The 21,799-nt window shown below is 45.6% G+C and overlaps 1 protein-coding gene across 1 annotated transcript in view; it reads left to right on the top strand.

Moving 5' to 3' along the window:
* The window catches only part of LOC137630581 (centrosomal protein of 164 kDa-like), a 248,136-nt gene that overhangs the window by 214,160 nt on the left and 12,177 nt on the right, over positions 1-21,799 (top strand). The window contains 1 exon segment of the mRNA XM_068362144.1: positions 12,340-12,483. Within this exon segment, the coding sequence (XP_068218245.1) occupies positions 12,340-12,483 (144 nt within the window).

Raw genomic sequence — 21,799 nt, 5'->3', positions numbered from 1 at the left:
CTCTGTGGTGGTGATGAGCGACAACACCACAGTGGTGGCTTATATCAACAAGCAGGGAGGTACCTTTTCAGAACAGCTATCCCATCTTGCAGTAGAGATTCTGAGATGGTCTGAAGTCCACTCGATCACACTAGCGGCTCGCTTCGTTCCAGGCAAAAGGAATGTGCTCGCCGACAGTCTGAGCAGAGCGACGCAGATAGTGAGTACCGAGTGGTCTTTGGATCCTCAAGTAGCCAACAAAGTCCTGACTTTGTGGGGTTCCCCGACGGTGAATCTGTTCGCTACAGCGCTGAACTTCAAGCTCCCTCTGTACTGCTCCCCGGTCCCGGACCCCAAGGCTCTGGCAGGATGCCTTCCAACAACGGTGGGACAACGTCGATGTGTACGCCTTTCCCCCGTTCTGTCTGATGAGGAGGGTGCTCAACAAGACCAGAATATCGGTCAATCTTTCAATGACCCTGATAGCTCCACTATGGCATCACGCAGAATGGTTCCCGGACCTTCTGCAACTCCTCACGGAGGTTCCGAGAGAACTCCCTCCACGTCACGAGGTACTCAAACAACCACACTCCAACATCTTCCACAAAGCCGTAGCTTCGCTTCGACTTCACGTCTGGAGACTATCCAGCATCTCCTCACGGAGAGAGGATTTTCGCAACAAGTTGCGAACAGGATGTCTGGTCACCTGCGCAAGTCATCTGCAGGGGTCTACCAGGCGAAGTGGCGAGTCTTTTGTGGTTGATGTCGTGGAAGGGGTATCTCTCTCCTCGATGCCACTATTCCAGCAATAGCGGAGTTCCTCGTGTATTTACGGGAGGAAGTGCGCCTTTCAGTCTCGGCAGTGAAAGGCTATCGCTCAGCCTTAAGTCTTGCCTTCAGGCTTAAAGGAATGGACATTTCTTCCTCGCTGGAACTTTCCCTTCACATACGGAGTTATGAACTTACCTGCCCTCAGTCGGAAGTGAGACCTCCTCCATGGAACGTAGTTCGAGTTCTTAGGTCTCTGAAGAGACCTCCCTACGAACCATTACGCCAGGCTTCAGATCGCCTCCTTACCTGGAAGACGGTTTTCCTGCTAGCATTGGCTTCAGCCAAGCGAGTCAGTGAGCTACATGGTCTCTTGTACGACATCGCCCATTCACGGGGATGGGGGGAGGTAACGTTCAGCTTCGTCCCTGAGTTTGTTGCCAAGACTCAGAATCCGGGAGTGCCGGACCCTAGGTTCGACTCTTTCCAGGTTTCGAGTCTCCGTTCTGTAACAGATGACCCAGACCATCTACTACTGTGCCCAGTGAAGAGTCTGAGGTTGTGACTACCAGGAAGATGAAGAGGAGGGTCACCAGGAATACTATCTCGGCCTGGATTCGCAAGGTGATACATCTGGCCTTGAATCCTGACCCTTCTCTGTCACGTCGCCCTAGAGCGCATGATGTCAGGGGCATAGCTACGTCCCTGGCCTTCAAGAAAAATTATTCAGTGACGCAGGTCCTTCAAGCTGGGGTGTGGAAGCGTCAGACCACCTTCACGGCCCACTACCTGCAAGACGCTCGATACGTTTTCTATCGGCCCTGTGGTGGCTGCACAACAGGTGGTCTAACCTCAGGCTCCTTAATGGACAAGTAGCAGAAGGTTGAGGGCATTGTTACCCGGTTTTAGTCTGCGTGAATGAAAAAATCTGTCTGGCCCTTATTCTTTTCTTCATCCTCTCCTCCCTTGGAGAAAGCAGCATCCTGGGTTCTCTGCACAGCTGACCTTGAACCTCTGCAGGTAAGCCATGCTCCCTTGTGTTCCTAGTATTAAGTGTAATACTGTCATGTCCCCATACCCTGACGAGGTGGTATTGGGAGAGTCCTAGCCTAGATTTCCATCTGAAGAACTCCAGGTCAACTTCCTAGGACGAGTCACTTCTCACCTTCACACACAGCTTATGTAGGCCGCAGCAGTTTCACAGCATGCCAGCGAGGAGCAGGGACCCCTTATTTCTTGAGTACTTACTCACTCGAATTTGGAGTCCCTGGGCAAGCCAAAGCCAGTACGGCAGGGACTTACCTCCCTTCCTAAGGGTTGAGTCACCCCATGTAAATAGCGTGGTTTGTATTTCAGTTACGGAACAAATGACAAATTCGTAGATAATTTGTATTTTTCCTAACTATACAAACCTTAGCTATTTACACATATTTGCCCGCCAGCCCTGTCCCCCGGGATAAGTCCTACCTCTAAGTAAAGTGAGCCTTTCACCGGTGTGTGTGTGAGGGGGGGGCGGCCTGCTACCCCTCCCTACCCCCCCGCTAACTAGCGGCGAGGTAAAATTCTTATGGCTCGTCATTCAGCTACGCCGAAGTAATTACCCCATGTAAATAGCTAAGGTTTGTATAGTTAGGAAAAATACAAATTATCTACGAATTTGTCATACTGAGACTTTATCTTACAGACTGTCTTCCTCCTTGCCTTAGCTTCAGCCAAGAGAGTAAGCGAATTACATGGTCTATCTCATCTTACATCTTATTCCACAGGGTGGAGAGAACTATCTTTGTCTTTTGCTCCTGAATTTGTGGTGAAAACCCAGAATCCGGTTGATAACAACCTAAAATTTATCTCTTCCACAATTTTGTCTCTCAAAGAGGTAACTGATGACATGTTACCATGTCCTGTAAGAGCACTGTGTAAATATTGGAAAAGAACGCAATATCTTAGGGCCAGAATCTCCAATTTGTTTGTGAGCACTGGCTACTCCAAAAAGCAAGTACTGTATCCAGAAACCTTTCTGGTTAAGAGAAACAATCATGAGAGCCTATAAATCCGCAGGGTAAAAGTCTCCAAGGGACCCCCTTGAGCATGATATACATAGCCTACCCGTAACTATAGCGTTCCACAAAAACCACTCTATAGCGCAAGTAATAAAAGGTGGTGTTTGGAAGAGACATTTTACAAATCATTATTTTTAAAGATTGCACGCATGGGTCTCTAGACACCTTTTCTATAGGCAATATTGTTGCAGCACAACAAATATGTTTGTTTTACATAGGAGCTATTGAACATTTTCTCAAATTATTTATTCCATACAAGTGAAAGTACAATATTTTATGACCGTTCAAAAAGTATGAATTGTTTTACTTTCTTTTTTACAAAAATACAATTTCTGGATTTTGATCAACTGAAAAGGATAAAAATGAGCAATGTTAGATGAGCAATAAATTGTTCAATTTCTGAAAGTTCTTTCTACTTTTTGGTTTGTCCATTGTAAGATAATGCTTCATTAACGGATTTTGAAGCAAAGCGAAAAATCTATTTTTGGGTGAGATAGCCATGTCGTCCTGATGGAAGCTTCCTATAGACAGCTTTCTAAGGGATATTTGGCTACAGTGATACTCCTAGAGAATTGACCATAGGTCTCCAGAATTCTAACTCCTGGCGCAAGTATCCTTAAAATTTCTCTTAAGGATATCGCATAATATCAGGGGACGTATACCTTGATACGACACATGGCAATCTTCACCCCGAATAGCGTTTTCGCTTTGAGGGGGAAGAGTGGCGAAATTGAAGGGGAGCCGTTATCAAGGTTATCCTTCCTCCCGTACTATTACAGGGCTCCAAGATGGCGCTCATTCCTTGTAGCATTGAGCATAGTGCTACAGATATAGTAGTTTCTGGAGGGATTACAGTATTACCTAAACTTTTTCTTAGAAAAGGAGGGTGGGTCCATCAGGATGACATGGCCATCTCACCCAAAAATAGATTTTTCGCTGTGCTTCAAAATCCGTTTTTTGGGCTCGAGCCATGTCGTCCTGATGGAAGTTTACCAGGGAATTACTTGAAAGTACTGTATCTGTGGATTTGTATAAGTGCTTCAACCTTGGGACAGTTTATATATATGGTCGTCCAGACCATTGAGAAATATGACGTTACCGTTATACGTCATTACCACTAATCATGGAACAATGTTAGGGATTCCTGCCCCCTGCAGGGAAGTGTCTTGCTAGACAGTAAAAACGGCTCAAGGTTTGTATACATGTAGGAACAAATATAAGTATCAACTAGATCTATTTATTTCTATGTATCAGTACAATAAGTATAAGTTTTACTTAGGAAAATAAGTAAAAGAACTCTGGCTATGTTTTATTTTGCTACTTGTGGGGCGAAATAAGATGCAATTACACTCTTTTATTCATTTGTTTAGGCTAAATGAGTAAATGGAATAACATGTGTAATAAACATAAAAGAGAATTATACACTCAACATATACAAACAATGTTTTTCTACCTGAAAGGGAAGAAAAGGGTTAATCCCACTCATAATAATTGAAAAAAATTTTCAACATAAGTTTTTCTGTAAATGTTAGATACTATCAACACTGTGTACAATGTACACATGGCACAAGTGTCATTTGTATAATTCTGCACCTGAAAATTTGAACAGTCCTAGTGTCACCAGGGTGACACTCACATAAAAGGATATTGCATTAGAAGGTGTCAACATCTTTTTACCCGAATTGAGAGTTCCAATCAATTCACTGTTCATTGCAGCACTAGACGACAGGTTTTACTACACTACTTGCTGCCACCACATAACGTTTGATTTCGTGCACTTGCTTTGCAATGTTCGTAAAACACTCTGGATGACTTCCAGCCAGTGTATGAGCGAAGACACTTAAAGTCCATATACTGAAAAAATTTCAGTGAGGAAGAAATGTTTCTTGGATCATGACCTGCGGGTGTACTGTCAGGATCCACTCTGCGAATGAAGTAGGTGAGCTTTGCCCTCAGTTGTTTTAGGAATAAGTTTGATCCTGAGGTTTCTCCTTTGAAGAGCTGTCCTCCCCTGAAGTCTGAAGTTCTACAAAGATAGACCTTTAGACATTCTACTGGACGTAAAGAGACATCTTCCTTCAGAGGGCAGATTCTCCAGGGACCCCATCTTTTGGTGGGTAGTTCGTTCTTGGCGAGAAAGGTAGGATCAGGAAAGAGATCAGTTCTCCCGCTTCTGTGAACTGAATATGGCCCTCATCTCTTGATAGGGCTACTATTTCACTAACTCTAGCTCCTGAGGCTATAGTGAACAGAAAAATCATTTTTTGGGTTAGATCCTTAAGAGAACAATCTTCATTGTTCAAGGCTGAAGAATAGTGTAAGACCTTGTCCAGGGACCATGAAATGGGCTTTGGAGGGGGCTGGAGGTCTAAGTCTAGCGCATGCCTTCGAGATCTTGTTAAAGATTTCGTTCGCCAGGTCCACCTGGAAGGCGTATAGAAGAGGTCTAGTCAAGGCTGACTTGCACGTAGTTATCGTGTTGGCAGCCAAGCCTTTTTCATGAAGGTGGATGAAGAAGGACAGGCAGAAGTCTATTGAGATTTCTTTCGGCCTTTTTGCTTTAACGAAAGCAACCCACTTTTTCCAAGACGATTCGTATTGTCTTTTGGTTGACTTTGACTTGTATTCTTCTAAGAAGTCTATACTGCCTTTTGAGATCCCAAATCTTTTCTTTACCGCTAAGGCGAGAAAATCGTGAGATGAAGGTTTTGGGTTCTCTGTGATGAAGTGAAGACAGTTGACTTCTGAACCAGTTGATATAGAGTTGGGTTCGGTAGAGGGACCAGCCTCAGCTTCAGTTCCATCACCAGAGGGAACCAATTGCTCTTGGGCCACTTGGGGGCCACTAGAGCTGCAGTTCCCTTGAAGGATCTCAGCTTGTTGAGGACCTTCAGCTGGAGATTGGTTGGAAGGAACAGGTAAATCCGGGTCCACTTGTTCCAATCGAGGGACATGGCGTCCGTCGCCTCTGCCAGAGGGTCTTCGTATGGGGCTACATATCGAGGTAGTTTCTTGTTGTCGCTCGTCGCGAAGACTTCGATCTGCAGTTCCGGGACTTGTTCCAAGATGAAGGAGAATGAGTCTACGTCTAGGGGCCATTCTGACTCTATTGGCTTTAGCCTGGATAGAGCGTTCGACGTCACATTGCAGAACCATTGTAGGTGAACTGCTGATAAGTGCCATCTCTTCTTTTTCGCTAAACGAAAGATGGCTACATCACATGGTTGATGTGGGGTGATCTCGAGCCTTGTCGGTTCAGACATCTCACTATCACTTCGCTGTCCAAGACCAGCCTGATATGGGCTGATCTGTGAGGGGATAGTTTCTTCAGCGTCAAGAGGACTGCCATGGCCTCCAGAATATTGATGTGAATGGTCTTGAACAGGGATGACCAAGTCCCTTGGGCTTTCCTTTGATGGGAGTGACCTCCCCATCCTTCCGTCGAGGCATCCGTGTGGATGGTCACCGATGGGGGAGGTGGTTGCAAGGGAACGGTCCTCGTTAGGCTCTTGACCTTCAACCACGGCTTGAGAAGTGATCGTAGTAAGGTTGGTACTGGTCTTTGTAGATCTCTTCGAGCGTTTGATGCGTATCTTCTCCAGACTCCTGACGCATCTTTCAGCTGTGGTCTTAGCACTGGGTCTTTTACTGCTGCAAACTGGAGAGAGCCCAGTACTCTTTCCTGTTGGCGTCTTGAGATCCTGTCGGATTTCAGTAGTCTCTTGACAGACCCCGCGATCTCTCTCCTCTTCTTTTGAGGAATGGAGAGGCAGTGTGACTTCAAGTTCCAATGGATTCCCAGCCATTGAATCTCTTGAGCTGGAGAGAGTCAAGACTTCATGAAGTTGATCTTGAATCCCAGATGTTCCAGGAACTGGATCACTTTCTTGGATGCTTGCAGACAAGCAGTCTTGGATGCTGCCCACATCAGCCAGTCGTCCAGGTACGCTGCTACCTGAACACCTTCTAGGCGTAGTTGTTGTACGACTGCGTCGGGAAGTTTCGTGAAGATCCTTGGGGCTATGTTTAGTCCGAAGGGCATGGCTCTGAAGACATACTTTTTCTTCCGTAACTTGAATCCTAGGTAGGAGGAGAGGGGGTGGCTGACTGGGAGGTGCCAGTAAGCATCTGCCAGGTCTATTGAGACTGTGTACGCCCCTTTTGGTAACAGGGTCCTTATGCGTTGAAGGGTTAACATCCTGAACTTGCTGTTGTCGATGAACTTGTTGAGTGGCGACAAGTCCAGAATGACTCATGAGTTTTTCCGAGTCCTTGGGAACACAAAACAGCCTTCCCTGGAATTTGATGGACTTTTCTTTCCTTATAACCTTTTTGCTCAAGAGTTCTAAGGTATATTCTTCCAGTAAGGGGGTGGAGTGTTGGAAGAATTGAGGGAATGAAGGTGGAGACCTGTTCCATTTCCATCCTAATCCATTCTTGATTAGGCTGTGGGCCCAGGGATCGAAGGTCCAACGATCTCGAAAGTGTTGGAGCCTCCCTCCTACCTGAAGTATCTCATTGCTTAGGTTGTTCAGAGGGTTTGCCACCCTGACCACGTCCTCCCCTGCCTTGGGAGGGGTGTCTCGAGGAGCCCCTTCAAGAACCTCTTCCTTTTGGACGAAAGGTAGTGGTTTGCCTCTTAAACTCTGGGTTGAATGCGGTGACTGGGCAACCAGCTGTTTAGGTACCACTTGGAATGTGGTCTGTGGCTGAGCAACCACTTGGGGCATCGCAGTCATGGTGACTGTGGGATGTTGCTGGGCAGGCCGAGAGGGTAGTCTTGGCTTCTTTGACTTCCGTTTAGGTTGGGGACCCGCATCCGGGAAGACTCCCTCTTTGAAGAGATGCCCCACTTCTGGAGAAGGTTCCTATTTTCTGTGGCGGCTTTCTCAACTACCTCTTTGACCACTTCACTCAGGAAGAGGTCTTTACCCCAGATGCTGGAAGAAATCAGCTTCCTGGGTTTGTGTTTTACTGTCGCAGCAGCAAACACAAACTCCCTGCAGGCTCTCCTAGCCTTCATGAAGGCATACATGTCCTTCACTAAGGTGGCCATATGCATTTTGGCCAGGACTGTGAGCATGTCTGGGGTGCTTTTGTGGCCTGCACACATCCTGATGCAGTTCTGTAGGGACAGGGAGGCGGCAAGCCTCTCTTTCGTCTCTTGCTCCCTACGCAAGAGAAAGTCTGACAGCTTAGGGAGATTCTCGCTGAGCTGCCATCCCACGATATCTGCATCTAGCTTTCCTACTGAGAAGGTTTGGTGGACCTCCCTCCATTCCTTTTCATCCGTGGGCAGGGCTAACGACAGAGGCCTTACACTCCTCTAGTGCGGGGCATGGTTTGCCTGCCTCAACTGCCTTGGCAACAGCGTGGAATGCCTTTGACGTAAAGGGGAAGGCTTTGGAAGCAGGAGCAAGAAAGGTAGGGTGTTTCTTGCTCAATGCAGACACTTTCGAGTTGGTATAACCCGCCTTTTTCTGGCTGCTCGACAAGAGAGCCTGTGCCTTGTCGTGGTCGAAAACCATGACCTCCTTCGGTTCCGTCTCCTCCTTTGACGCTGGCTCATGCTTCAGTCGAATGAAGCAATCAGGGTAGGCGTTAAAGCTCGGCCAGAACTGAATGTCGTCTAGGGGGATGGCACCCATCTTCTCTGAGATGTAGAGTTTGCCGTTGGTAATCGGAATATACTCCGCGTACCTCCAGGGATTAGTTTCGGAGCAGGTTGGCAGGTCCTGAACTCTGGGTCGCTTGTAAGACCGTCGGGAGGCAGTGGTCCGTGTCACTTCACGGAGCTCTCTTGCGAGCTTCGCTTCCCGTGCTTCGCTCTCTTTGCGAAGATTCTCCAGTAGAGTAGTGATATGAGCCAAAACTGCCTGGCCCATGGCATCCAATGGAGGGGTAGGAGCTGAAGATGTAGATGGTGTTGGCTCTAGTGCCGGCACGGGTGGAAGGGACTCCTCCACTTCCGACGACTCGACTTCTTCTTCTCCTCCAGGAGGTAGAGTAGACTCTTTCTCAGGATCGTCCCTAAGGAGATCCTTCTCTGTGTCCGTAGACACTTCAGACATCCTTTCCTCCTGGTGGATGTCCATGCCTTGCATCGCCTCACTGACATCAGCCTCAAGTGGAATCCGGACGCAGGGAGGTCCGGGTCGTGTCTGGGGCACGACAGCTTCATTACCCGCTTTGGGGAACAGCAAGCTACGCATCCTGTCGTTGGGTAGGTACGGTCCCGGAGAGTTCTTCTGGAACCCTAGTACCCATTTGCGAAGCTTTTCTTGTGCTGCATCCCTCGACTCCGGTGACTTGGGGTCGTTGAAACCCTCGACCACCATGGCCGAGCAGATGTTGCAGTTCTGGGGCTCCCAGTACCGCAGGGTTTCAGTGGTAATGACGCAGGCGGCATGAGTCCTGCACATAGTGTGACCATAAAAGTTCCTACGCTTGTGGTTGCAATATATCACCTCGCACTTCATTTTGGGCTCTTCCTGTAAAGAAAGGAAATATAAATTGAGTATGCGGTTATTTATCACACTTGATAAACAGGTTATGTGCAATAAATGTAATGGTAACTTACCAATTATAGCTTAAGATAGTAAGCTAGAAAGGAAATAGGAAAGACACATACTTGTGTATGTCTCCTGTCCAGCCAATTGCGGTGACCTCCCCCAATATTAATGTTAGAATTTCGTTATTAAGGGAAACTCAAGAGGGAAGGGTTCTAACCTATAGGGATAGAATTAGTGTATACTAACACTAACCCTTCCATAAAAGTATTAATATTGTGGGGTAAGTTATAAACTGATGACTGTATCAGTATATTGAAGGAATACTTTACTCTAGACTGTGAAAGGACACACAGGTTATGTTGGAAATATAAACTACTGTATAATATATACTATAGTTTTCTGTCTGCAGTATGTACTATACTGCAAATATACTGGCTACTGTATAAGCATATACTGTAGTTCAGTCGGCAGTGGGTTAGTACCTGACAGCACTAGCTGGCAGAAAGAGAGAAAGCATGGAGTGAAGGGCTGCCTTATTAATGTAGTTTTGTACACTAAATAAGGGTGTAGGTATATTATTCCTACTGCCTTCCTCCAGAATGAGGGTTCAAATGGAAACTGAGAATGGATCATTCAAGCTTCCATCCAGCCACAAAATCTGTTGCCAGTCGCTGCCGGTTCCAGGGATGTGGATGGCAGTCCAAAGGAGGACTGAAGAACACTCAAAGATAAAAGGGTCTCCCACCGGCAGCCGTCACAACCTTTCCCGGAGCCTTGCGTCCGTAGGGGAAAGTCGGAGCGGCTATCAGGCCGCCTAAGTAGGAGCCTGGCTGGCGCCACGATCTACCCGGCAAGCGGGGAGATTGTAGGACGACGGCCACAGATGTGCAATGGTTAGACTATCGCTAAAGGACAGAGAGGGGCAGGGAAAGGGTCTTGTATGTTGTCTTAGGAGAAGGCGGCAGGATTACCGCCATTTCCAAACAAGGGTGAAACTTCGTTTCAGTATCGGCGTCATCCGAGGCAGCAGGAGAATGTCTATTCTTCAGCCTAGGGTCTGCCGAAACAAGACTTGTCTTCTAGACCGCAGGGGAGAAGGTGGCAGCATTATACTACCACTTCAGGTGTGGGCTAGGGAAGCTAGGCTTCCTATGCCGACAACTGTAAGCCAGCAGGGGAGTGACTACTCGCCCAGCAGCTAAGCCATCAGCATAAAAACTGAATACTCTGAGTTACTGTCGTAAACCCAAGCCGGGATACTCACCGGCAAGGGGGGAGACAGAAAATACTAGCCTAGTCAAGCCGTAGTGTACTACTCTATGGCAAGGCCAAGATAGGGTTGTTGCCTATGGCGGCACTCAGAGGGGAGGAGAGATTACCCTTAAATCTCCGAAGGAGACGAGTATTGAGTTACCTGTATATAAATAATTCTAGGAGATATACTATCTCCTGTTGAATTGATAAAACGATACACGAGGGTAAACGGGGATAATGTACAGTATGAAAGTATACTAAAGCGCATAGGCTAGGTTAGCCTATCGCAGGGCGAGATTTCGGCTACCTATATCACCGAGAGACTAACGTATACAATCGACACATTTAGGAAGAGGAAAATTGTATGCATGATCATATCTACACTAGTATAATTTTTGCCTAAATAGCTATAATTCATTAAAGCTAAATACTGGGAATGTCGTTCTGCTGACTAAATAAAGCATGCATGACGAACCACAGCGCCCAAAATGGGGACTCCGGTGACTGGCCACGCTCCATAAAACACATTAAATTATACAAATTTCATTGTGATGCAGGAGCTAAAAAATTATACACTGTAAAGACTAAATACTCAACTTTCCAGAGGCAGAAGCTGCTGGAGAATGCATGATAAATCCTCAAAAGAAACTATCTAGAACACTAGATGAACAGGGAGAACACCGTGCGAAATCGCTACCAAAATAGGAATGAGTGCCATCTTGGAGCCCTGTAATAGTAGGGGAGGAAGGGTAACCTTTATAACGGCTCCCCTTCAATTTCACCACTCTTCCCCCTCGAAGTGAAAACGCTATTCGGGGCGAAGATTGCCATGTGTCGTATCAAGATATACGTCCCCTGATATTATGCGATATCCTTAAGAGAAATTTTAAGGATACTCGCGCCAGGAGTTAGAATTCTGGAGACCTATGGTCAATTCTCTGGGAGTATCACTGTAGACAAATATCCCTTAGAAAGCTGTCTATAGGAAGCTTCCATCAGGACGACATGGCTTGAGCCCAAAAAAGCATTTTAACCAAACATTTCTATTCTTTGTAGGCCAAGTAAGGATGATGAAACCTGAAATAGAATTGGTGTATAATTATTTACCTCATACAAAGAATAGAATCAGTATTTGACCTATATTGCAAACCAGAAATGTTTTTGTCTTGTATAGTATTAAGCTAACTAAGGCAGTATGTTCAAGCAATATTGTTATATGAAGAGGCAGCTTTTGACAGCCGTGGCCTATGGCTTTTATTATTATTGTTATTATACAAGTGAGTGTTCTATAGACTGTGAGTAAACTTCAAGATTTCAAATATTTATGCTTTTTCAATCAGTGTTTTACTAATGGTTACTTTGGTGGCAATTTGTTACTTTGCTGGCAACTTTCAAAGGTATAGGATGAAAGTAAAAGTTGTAAAACAAGGAATTTTAGTTAATTAGATTGTGCTGATAGTCATTGCATTGATTTTATCAAATGTCACTAGCATAGATTTAAATTTTAATAGACCTTTTAATACAGGAAGATGACATTGATATCCTACCCTAGCATTTTTTTTCAGCTAGGCTGTGATACGTACATTAAAAAGATTGCCCTAATTATTATTAGCCAAGCTACAACCGTTGTTGGAAAAGCAAAATTTCATGGGACAATAAATTTGGTTTTATTATGCACCCTCTGGTTTTATTACTTGATTTTTCTTACTTATAATATTTTTAATTAAAAAGCAAACTTCCATTAATTATGTAATCAATCTTTTAAGGGTACAACACATTGTTAGCAAGTGCTCCGTTGAGAATAGAAGATTTAAAAGTTGGATCAGTACCCGATTTAGGGCCAGAGACTGTAGATAGGATAGCAAGTATTAATCAGTACCTCCAACGCAGATGGACCAATTACTTTGGAGGTGAGTTTTACACATTTATAAGATTTCTGTGAAATTTATTTGCTCCTACGCATGTAATAACTTTTTGTCTTTTAAAAGAGGGATATGTCTTCAGTGGCACTGGAACAGCCATTTAATTGTTAACTAGGTACAGTAAATGTTCAATGACTGGTAGCCTGTCATTAACCATGACAGGTGGCTTGATCCCTTGTTTCCCGTTTGCCTTTGGTTAGAGGTTGTAAGGTTATGCGTCTTTCCTTGTATTCCCTCCACTTTTAGTCCGGTCAGCAAGGTTCGTTGGGCTGGCAAATCCTTGAATGGGTGATCACCTGGGATTTCCAAAGGTCTTCCTCGATTTCGATGGCTCCTTTTGTCAATTTTTCCAGCTAAAACTTCAGGGCTTCCTTGTTTCTTTGAGACTTCAGGTTTGTGTCTCCCACTCCTTCAGTTTTAAAAGGTCAGAGATCTCTTCTTGGGCTTTGTCACCTTCTTGATGATCCCGTTTTTTCTGTCCTGGCGGCTTGGAGCACTTTTTTTTTTTTCCCTGAGGTCCAGAGGTCCTTGTCCCAAGTTATTGCCCTCTGGACATCTCTCCCTTTTGTCAAGGGGGTGGAGCAGAAGGTGGGTGCCTAGGCATGTTTTTTGTCTTGTTCTGTTTCCTTTATTTCTCCTTGCCTGGTCCCTCTTCTTGATTCTTGGCACCACATCTCCCTTGTTGTCAAATTCTCCTCATGCGGGGTGATTCTTGGTGCTTCGGCAGGGAGCCTCTAGTGGCGTATTTGTTTTAATTGAACACGTTTTGATTCATGCAGAGAAGGGGACTGGCTTGGGGTTTTTCCTTTTCCTTTTGGCACTTTTAGTCTGCTTGGCAGTGGAGTTTGGTTGGTTGGGTGGGTAGTGTTGGTATTGAGTGACCGGTTTCCACTCCTCCTTTCAATTTTGTCTCTTCCCTTAGGACAGTTTGAGTGAGGGAGCTATTTACTCTTTGGTATCCTCCTGGTTCTCTTTTTCTTGTTTTCTTTTTTTTAAATAGTCTCCAGCGAGGGGAGTTGGTTTTGTCTGATGTCAGGAACTTCTCCCTGCCTCCTTCTCCTGGTGTCCTAAGCAAGGTGATCACATTCAATTTTCTCAGGATGATTTTTCATTACGTTGGCCCCTCGTCAGTCTTGGGTCTTGTGAAGAAGTCTCTCGTTACACCTCCCTGGTGTTAAGATATCCTCTTTCTTGGTTCAAGGACTGTCTTGATGATGGGTGGGCCTGTTTTCAAACGCTCTAGACTTCTCGTTCTGGTCCAATGCCTTGGATGTTGGAGGGGTTTTCTTCTGGGATCTGAGGGCACTTCGGACTGTTGGTAGGACATTGAGTTTGAGTTTTGTCTTCTTGGGTTCCCCAGTTCATGAGTCTCTCTTTTCTTGACTGTCACCCTGTCAGGGTCGACCAGTCTCATTAGGACCTTTGATCAGGAGGTGGTGGCATGTCTCTGTCGTTTTGTTCACCACTACCCTTCCGAGTGTCAGTGTCAGTTATGCATTGCTCCTTTTCAAGATTCCCATTGTGTCGGTTCCGACTTTCCTCCTGTGTCTATTGTGGGGGTCATCCTCTTCAGGTTAAGGCAACCTGTCTCCTTTCTTTGCCTATTTTTGGCCTCGATGGAATGTTGTTTTGTCCTTTTGGAACCTCCAGTTTATTTGTTAGAGAGGAGCGGCCTTCATGGTAAGTCTGTTTTTTCCCATTTATCCAGGGTCTCCTCATGTCCAGTTTTTTCCCTTGGAGACATTTGGGAGCTTCTCCAGTCAGGAAGGTCACTCTTCATGGGTCTCTGATAGTTGTCTCTAGCCAAATGCATGTCCACTCACTTTTAAGCTTGGCAGTGTTCGGACGTTGGTCCCAGGCTCGAAGTCTTACGAGTTCTTGGCGTTCCTTGTCTAAGATTGTTGTTTTCTTAGACCTTCTCCACCTGGACAGGGGCCTGTGTCCATTGTTTAGTATGGCTTTCATGTTTAGGGGAGACTCTCCAAGTATTTTGCTTCTCTTATCCTCAGTGATGGTTTGGATTCATGAGACAGTCGGCTTTTTAAAGCGCTGGTTTCCATGCCAGAGCCTTTGGGATCCTTTGTGACTCCCCATCAATTCTGCTCCATATCTCGAGACCAGTTGACTGTTGTATTGCTCTCCCTTGGGGTCTGAGTGGTTGTTTCTTTGTGCCCTCTCCCCTCTGGTGTCAGTCTCACTTGTGGGAGCAGGTGGCACCATTTTTCTCTTTTTCCTTTTCAGGCTCCATTGGGAGGCATGGTCACCTTCGAATGGTTGCCTGAAGGGAGGAGTCTAGACAGAAAATTTTGGTGCTTGCTAGAGGTTCCCATTTTGAAGGCTCTTTTGGCGAGATCTGTCTTACAGGCTTCCTTTGCATCTGTCATGAGAGTTTATGAGCTTCAGGCTTCTTCTGCCATGTAGCTAGGTGGGGACAGGACCTGGTTTGCCCTATATTTCAGAATTTGACGTGGAGACCAAGGCATTTTCGCTTCTCTTTCCTGGGTTTCCCCCCTGATGTCCGTGGCTGACTTTGTGGCCAGCATTGAGTTTGGTTGGTGCTTTGTCCATTAACGGTTCCCTCTCCCTCATTCTGGGATGTCTTAACTTCTTGTTGGTCTAAAGTTCATTGTCTTAGAGGATTTTTCTCCCTTCTGAGCAACTTGTTTTCTTGTTTGTGAAGGTCAGGCACCAAGAGCCCACAGTGATTGAATGGTCGCTCCACCGGCCGTTTTATGAGGAATGTCCATTGCCAAAAGTGCATGAGGTAACTACTTGGCTTCATTCTGTCTTTTTCCTTTATTTGAGTGTCTTGCAATCTTTTGCTGACCTAGCTCTTTGGGCCCGTCGGTGATGGCAGTCCAGGTGGTCAGACTTAGGACTTGGTGATTACCTTCTCCAGCACTGTATGGAGGCTGCCATTTTGTATGTATATGGTGATTACCTTCTCCAGCACTGTATGGAGGCTGCCATTTTGTATGTATATGTTACGGTCATTTTGGAAAATTGGTCATTTTACAAAATTCCCGGCCATTATGCAAAAAGACCAAATTCGTGGTCACTTTGCAAAATGACTTAAATATCTCGACATTTTGCAAAAGCGCCAAGATTTTGATCCATTTACAAAATCATCAGTATTATCGTTGGTAAGGTTACAAAATGTCCAATCAGCAAGTAGCTAACCTACTTGCTGATTGGACATTTTATAACCTTACTAACGATGATACTGATGATTTTGTAAATGGATAAAAATCTTGGCGCTTTTGCAAAATGTCGAGATATATAAGTCATTTTGCAAAGTGACCATGAATTTGGTCTTTTTGCATAATGACCAGGCAGTTTGTAAAATGGCCATTTCCAAAATGACTGTAATATATATACTGTTAAGCTAGTATTAGTATGCCATACTCTTGTATTTTGGTTGGTTGGATTTCTCAATGCTTAGCCTAGCTATGGGTTGGTTATGATAGTTTAGTTAGTTTTCCTTGATTAAACTTATTTGTCCTTTGATTTTCAGTGTTTGTGCCTCCTTTGGTCGCACGCTGGTTGTTGTCATGCCACTGGCACTTTCCTGGTGAATCGCCAACTACTTTTTGCCCTCACCTCTCAACATCAGTCACACATGCAAGATGGGCAGTAATTGGTAGTGCTGGTCTTGGTGCCGGCGCCATTTTGCCGTATTGTGACCTACCTACCTCCCCCCCCCCCCTGGGTTGAGTATCCTTCTACCCGTGCCCATTTCCTCTTGGCAACACTTTCCTTTGAGTTGGGTGGCACGTGGTAATGCTGATTTGTGTTGGTGCTCTTGGGCTGTCACCTTACTATAACAATTCTAAAGGTGTTACAAGGCATCCTCAAATGCTGCTTCTGGGTCTGGCACTGCTGAGCAGTATATCAGAAGCTTCTGATTTTATAACTCTCTTGAACAGGTGGTCAAGGAATCCCACAAAGTCAGGATCCTGTTTGCTATCTTAGGATGCAAAGAATATTCTGACCCTACAATCTGTGTCTCCCTACTCAGCTTATCCACCACAATGTTCTCCTTTGCCTGGAATAAAGTGGGTTACCAGAGAGACAGAGTTGAGCACTGCAGGAAAACATTACCGTCTTGTTTATTAATGTGTGTCACTCTGGTGTTGTCGCTCATTGATGCCACTGGGTACCTAGTCAAAAGAGGACAAAAGTGTTGGAATGCGAGATGACACTTCTCGCACTCCAACACATAACTTGTTGACACTAGACCAGCCACTCAATCCTTGTAACAGAGTCGAGTCTCCTTCTACTTGTGCCCATTTCCTCTAGACAAAAGTTTCCTGAGAGTTAGGTGGTATGTGGTAATGCTGATTTGTGTTAGTGCCCTTGAGCTGTCACCTGACATTGACAATTCTAACGGTATTGCAAGGCATCCTCACACAGTGCTTCTGGGTCTGGCACTGGCGAGCAGTATATCAAAAGCTTCTGATTTTCAAGCTGTCTTGAACAGGTCGACTGTCATGGAATCCCACAGTCAGGATCCTGTTAGCTATCTTAGGATGCAAAGATTATTCTGATCCTACAATACGTGTCTCCCTACTCAGCTTATCCACCAAAATGTTCTTCTTTGCCTGGAATAAAGCAGGTTACCAGAGAGACAGAGTTGAGCACTGCAGGAAAACATTACCGTCTTGTTTATTAATATCTGTCATTCTGGTGTTGTCGCTCATTGGTGCCACAGAGTACCTATTTAAAAGAGTTCAAAAGTATTGGAATGTGAGACGACACATCTCCCACTCCAACACGTTGAAGGCATCAATAGTCCTGGTTGGTCCGTTGTTTAAACCCTAGGTGTTGTAGGGGCGAGCTCCCCATTCTTCCTTCGCAGCTTCCGTAAACAACAGAAGCGGTGAGACCCTTAAGGGTTTTCTTGTCCTGCCACCATTCCAAGTCAAGTCTAGAATCCTTTCCTATCAGAACTAATGACAGGAGGGTGGCTTGTCAGCTCCCATTGACGAGGCCACAGGTGGGGGCAACCGTTCGGAACAAGACGTTCCAGGGAGGTCAGATTATGTAACATCTACCAAGGCCGTGGTGGCAGATAAGGTTGTTGAAAGCGTGGGATAGCCACCTTTTAAATGTTTACCAGTCTGTTCCGAGATGGAAAGATTTTCCCTGCAATGGTGTCAATATCCTTACCTTGGTAAATTTGTTTGTTTGGGCTCTAGAAGTGACCTATTTCAGTCTAGAAGTGACCTATTTCAGTTCATGACAATCCTTAGCTTGTGACCAAACAAAAGAAACCTGTCTCGGCGGAGAAGAAGGTTGTCCTCCAGTCTTTCAGGATCAAGTAATTATCCAGGTAACAAAGAAAGTAAGTGCCATTGGTGTGTGCTAATGTTGAAAGAGTAAAATTTCCAGTGAAATTTGCAGAGCTCTTGTATGAACAAAACAAAGCTCTTTGAATTGGTACGCTCTGCTGGCTCTGACACACGGCAATACTTTCTGGCGGCAGGCTGGATAGGGATCTGGAAGTATGTACTCTCAAGTCCATCGCCATCAAGAAACTCAATAGCCTAATCGCTTGCCTGACTGTGCCTGGAATCTCCGTCCTGAACAAGATTTGTAGAACACTTTTTCATGGATGAGACGTCTATGACTGCTTGACTGGCCTCCGGCTTCCAGACAAGGCGTCTGGAAGCCGGAGAGTCAACTGAAGAGGATCGGGGAGCTGTCAGTTTAACTTGCGTTCATCAAATCCTTGGACTATGCTGAAGGACACTGATGGTGCCCTTGCACATACCCTTATTCTCTGTCCTATGCTTATCTAGGAGTAACTGGGAGAGTGCAATAAGAGCCTAAGCTTGCAGGTCAAGCAGTGAGGGAGGTAGTGTATAAATAGATAGAAAAGCACCCGTATGTGACTACCAAGTCCAAAATTTTAAAATGAGAGCACTAGTGGAGGTGCTCCCATAGAAGAGCAATCTAGTAGGCAGGTGAAAGGGTGTGCAATCGACTGTGAGTGGGCAAGATGTGTTATCAGTCGCGAGCAGGCGTCAATCGCAAGCTGAGTAGGTAAGGTTGTAACTCGAGATCTCTCATGTTTAATGGTACTCTCTTAAGAGTGCGCTAACTCCTAGTTGCATGAACTGGTGAGATGGAGCTACCGTAAGAGATAAGAGTGCATGATCGCTAACCGATCTGCAATCATGAGCTACTGTTTTTCCAAAAGATGATTGCGACTGCAGGGAAAGTCAAGTAGCGCGACATCTCGCCTCCTCGTTGAAGGATTGGGCACAAATGTCTCCTCCCCACGGAGAGAGAAACGGAAACGGTATGAGTGACTTGTGAAACTCTTATTGATTGGTCATCCAGGACTAATTGTCCAATAGTGAAAAAAGAAGGGCAGTGACTGTGTTCTCTTCTGACCAGCAGTGTGTCTAAAGTCAGTTGTTTGGCCTGCCCGAGGACAAGTTAATTACGAGGATCACTTTAGACGAACAAGGCCTTTTGGTCCCCCTCGGAGGGCTATTCCAATCTTTTGGCAATCTCTCCTGTTTCACTTTTTGTTCCTCCCTGTCTCGGGAAGGCATAAGATCACGACGCCTTTACAGTAGATCTAGAGTTCTATCTGGTGTTGGTTGGTTGGTTTTAGATTGCCTTGCAAAAAAAATGCATTGGCAGCCTGTAATATTCAGTGTTGCAATAAGGAGTCACTAGGGACTAAAAAACTCGGACCTTGGACTGTCATCAAGAAGAGCGGCCACAAGTCTGAGTCCCAGCAGTCCTAAATATGGAGTCATAAAATTAGTCCCATATGGCTACTATGGTGGTCAGGAACCCTGAGTCCTGCCCAATTGGGGGCAGATGCTCAAGGCTGTGACCCTGGAAGACAAAAACAGAGGGCTGTGGCTCCCTCCCCGTACTCTGATGCTGCCCATTCGACTTAAGAGAGGTGGTGTCAAAAACAGCCCTACCTAAGACAAGACTTCCTCGACTTCTTCCTCTTAGAAGAAGGCAATGAGGAAGAGGAAGAAAAAACACATAAGTTTTCTTCCTCTTCCCAACCCTCCCCTCAAACTCTACAAGCAGAGGAGTCAAAGTCTGAGAAACCCAGACAATGATGCCTGAACAGGCAGGATCCATAACACTTTGGAATATAAAGCTGGGAGTCATACTTACAAAGAAGCATAACCCCACCACCACCACAAGGGTCAGAATAAAGCCAAGGAAAAGGGACAGGGGTTACTGGGTCAGGGAGATGTATGGGAAAGCTACCCCCACCCACCAACAAAACATATTCTTTTGGCCCTGGGAGGAGGAACCACTGTTAAGTTCTGAGGAGGCCAAAACCTTCCTTAGGTGACACTCATCTTTGAAGTAGAGTAAACGGAGAAGAGCCTCCAACTTCCAACAGGGTGTGGCAAACACAGAAAGAACCTCACACGCTACCAAGTATAATGACGTAGGTTTCCGGCACAGGAGGCCAAAACCTTCCTTAGGTGACACTCATCATTACAGTAGAGCAAACGGAGAAGAGCCTCCTACTTCCAACAGGGTGCAGCAAACACAGGAAGAACCTCACACACTACCAGCACCAGAAAGTAAAATGACGTAGGTTTCAGGGCGCCGTGATCCTTCTGCACATCACCCAGGGAATGAGCCAGGGAAGTAAGTGCAGAAATGGTCATAGCAGGTGCACCCAATAAGCGGAAGGAAGAAGCATTCGCCAGCCACCTAAAGGAGGCCATGGCCTACACTCGGCACCCCAAGCTAATTACGAACAATCATACCTCTAGCAAGAGCACAGATAGAGTATAGATCGACAGTTGGTTTAACAAAAGAATAATCCCTCCTCTTCACAGTCACAATCAATGGCCAGCATTCACTTCCTGAAAAATAAAATTAAAATTGTGATTAAGGATGTATCAGTACGCCTATACTCGATGCGACTGAAAATATAAGTGAGGAGACTTCGACAGGTATGGGGGCAGAGCTCCTCGCCCTCTCTTCTACCTATCGCTTGGCTGCTCATTAAACGATTCAACGGCTGTCCAGCTTTTTACTGAAAATATACAGTATTTCTTACCTAAAGGAGATGGTTTGTATTCTCATAGAAACAAATACTGTATTGTGCTGTCAATATCATATGACAAATTCGTAGATAATTTGTATCTTTCCTAATGATACAATCCTTTTCCTATTTATTTAGGGGCATTACTTTCGCTGAAGCTGAAATGACGAGCCATTAAAATTTTGCGAGGGTTAACTACCCATTCTGCTAGTTATCGGGGGTAGGGGGCGTAGCTTGCTACCACTCCTGCTCACACACTGATGATTTAGCTCACTTTGCTTGAAGGTAGGACTTCAAGGGGATTAGGGCTGGCGGGTAAGTTTGTACAGTATACTGTAAATAGCTAAAGGTTTGTATCGTTACGAAAAATGCAAATTATCTACAAATTTGTCATTTGTTCCATAACTGGAATACAAACCGACGCTATTTATTTAGGGGTGACTCACCCATTAGGAAGGATGGATGTCCTGCCAATCTGGCTTTCTGGCTTTACCTGGGGGCTCCTTATCTGTGTATATATGTACCCAAAATAAGGAGTCCCTACACCTCGCTAAAACCTTGCTCCGCGGCCTACGCAAGATATTTGTGACATTTGAGATATTCCGAGTTTTGTAGGAAAAAACTGCTGTAACCAAGACACTTTTCCCAATACCACCTCGCCAGGGTATGGGGACGCAACAGTAATAGCTTAATACTAGGCACACAAGGGAGCATGGTTTACCTGCAATTGTTTTAGGTCAGCGCATGCATTGAACCCGGATGCTGCTTTCCCCAAGAGAGGGGAGGATGAAGAAGAGAATAAGAGCCAGTCAAACCTGACGTTTCCACACCCCAGCCTGAAGAACCTGCGTCACTGAGAGTTCTTCTTGAATGCCAGGGATGTAGCTACACCCGACATCATGAGCTCTGGGGCGACATGGAGGAGGAGGGTCTGGATTTATCGCATGATCTATGTCCTTGCGAATCTATGTTGAGATGGTGTCCTTGGTGACCCTCTCTCTGTCCTCCCTGTGCTAACGAAGAGTGCAGGCAAATGGGGACGGGCTGTTCTCTTAAGGTACAGCCTCAAACTCCTCACTGAGCAGAGTAAGAGATGATCAGGGTCATTTGTTACAGAACAAAGACTCAAAATCCGGAAGGATTCAAATCGAGGATCCGCTACTCCTGGTTTCCGAGTCTTGGCAACAAACTCAGGGACAAAGCTGAACTTTACCTCCCCCCATCCCCTTGAATGGGCGATGTTGTATGAGAGCCCATGAA

The sequence above is a fragment of the Palaemon carinicauda genome, chromosome 38, assembly GCF_036898095.1.
Source record: "Palaemon carinicauda isolate YSFRI2023 chromosome 38, ASM3689809v2, whole genome shotgun sequence".
NCBI classification, from domain to species: domain Eukaryota; kingdom Metazoa; phylum Arthropoda; class Malacostraca; order Decapoda; family Palaemonidae; genus Palaemon; species Palaemon carinicauda.
Note: the sequence above shows the minus strand (reverse complement) of the source record. Positions and strands in the feature narration are given on the sequence as shown.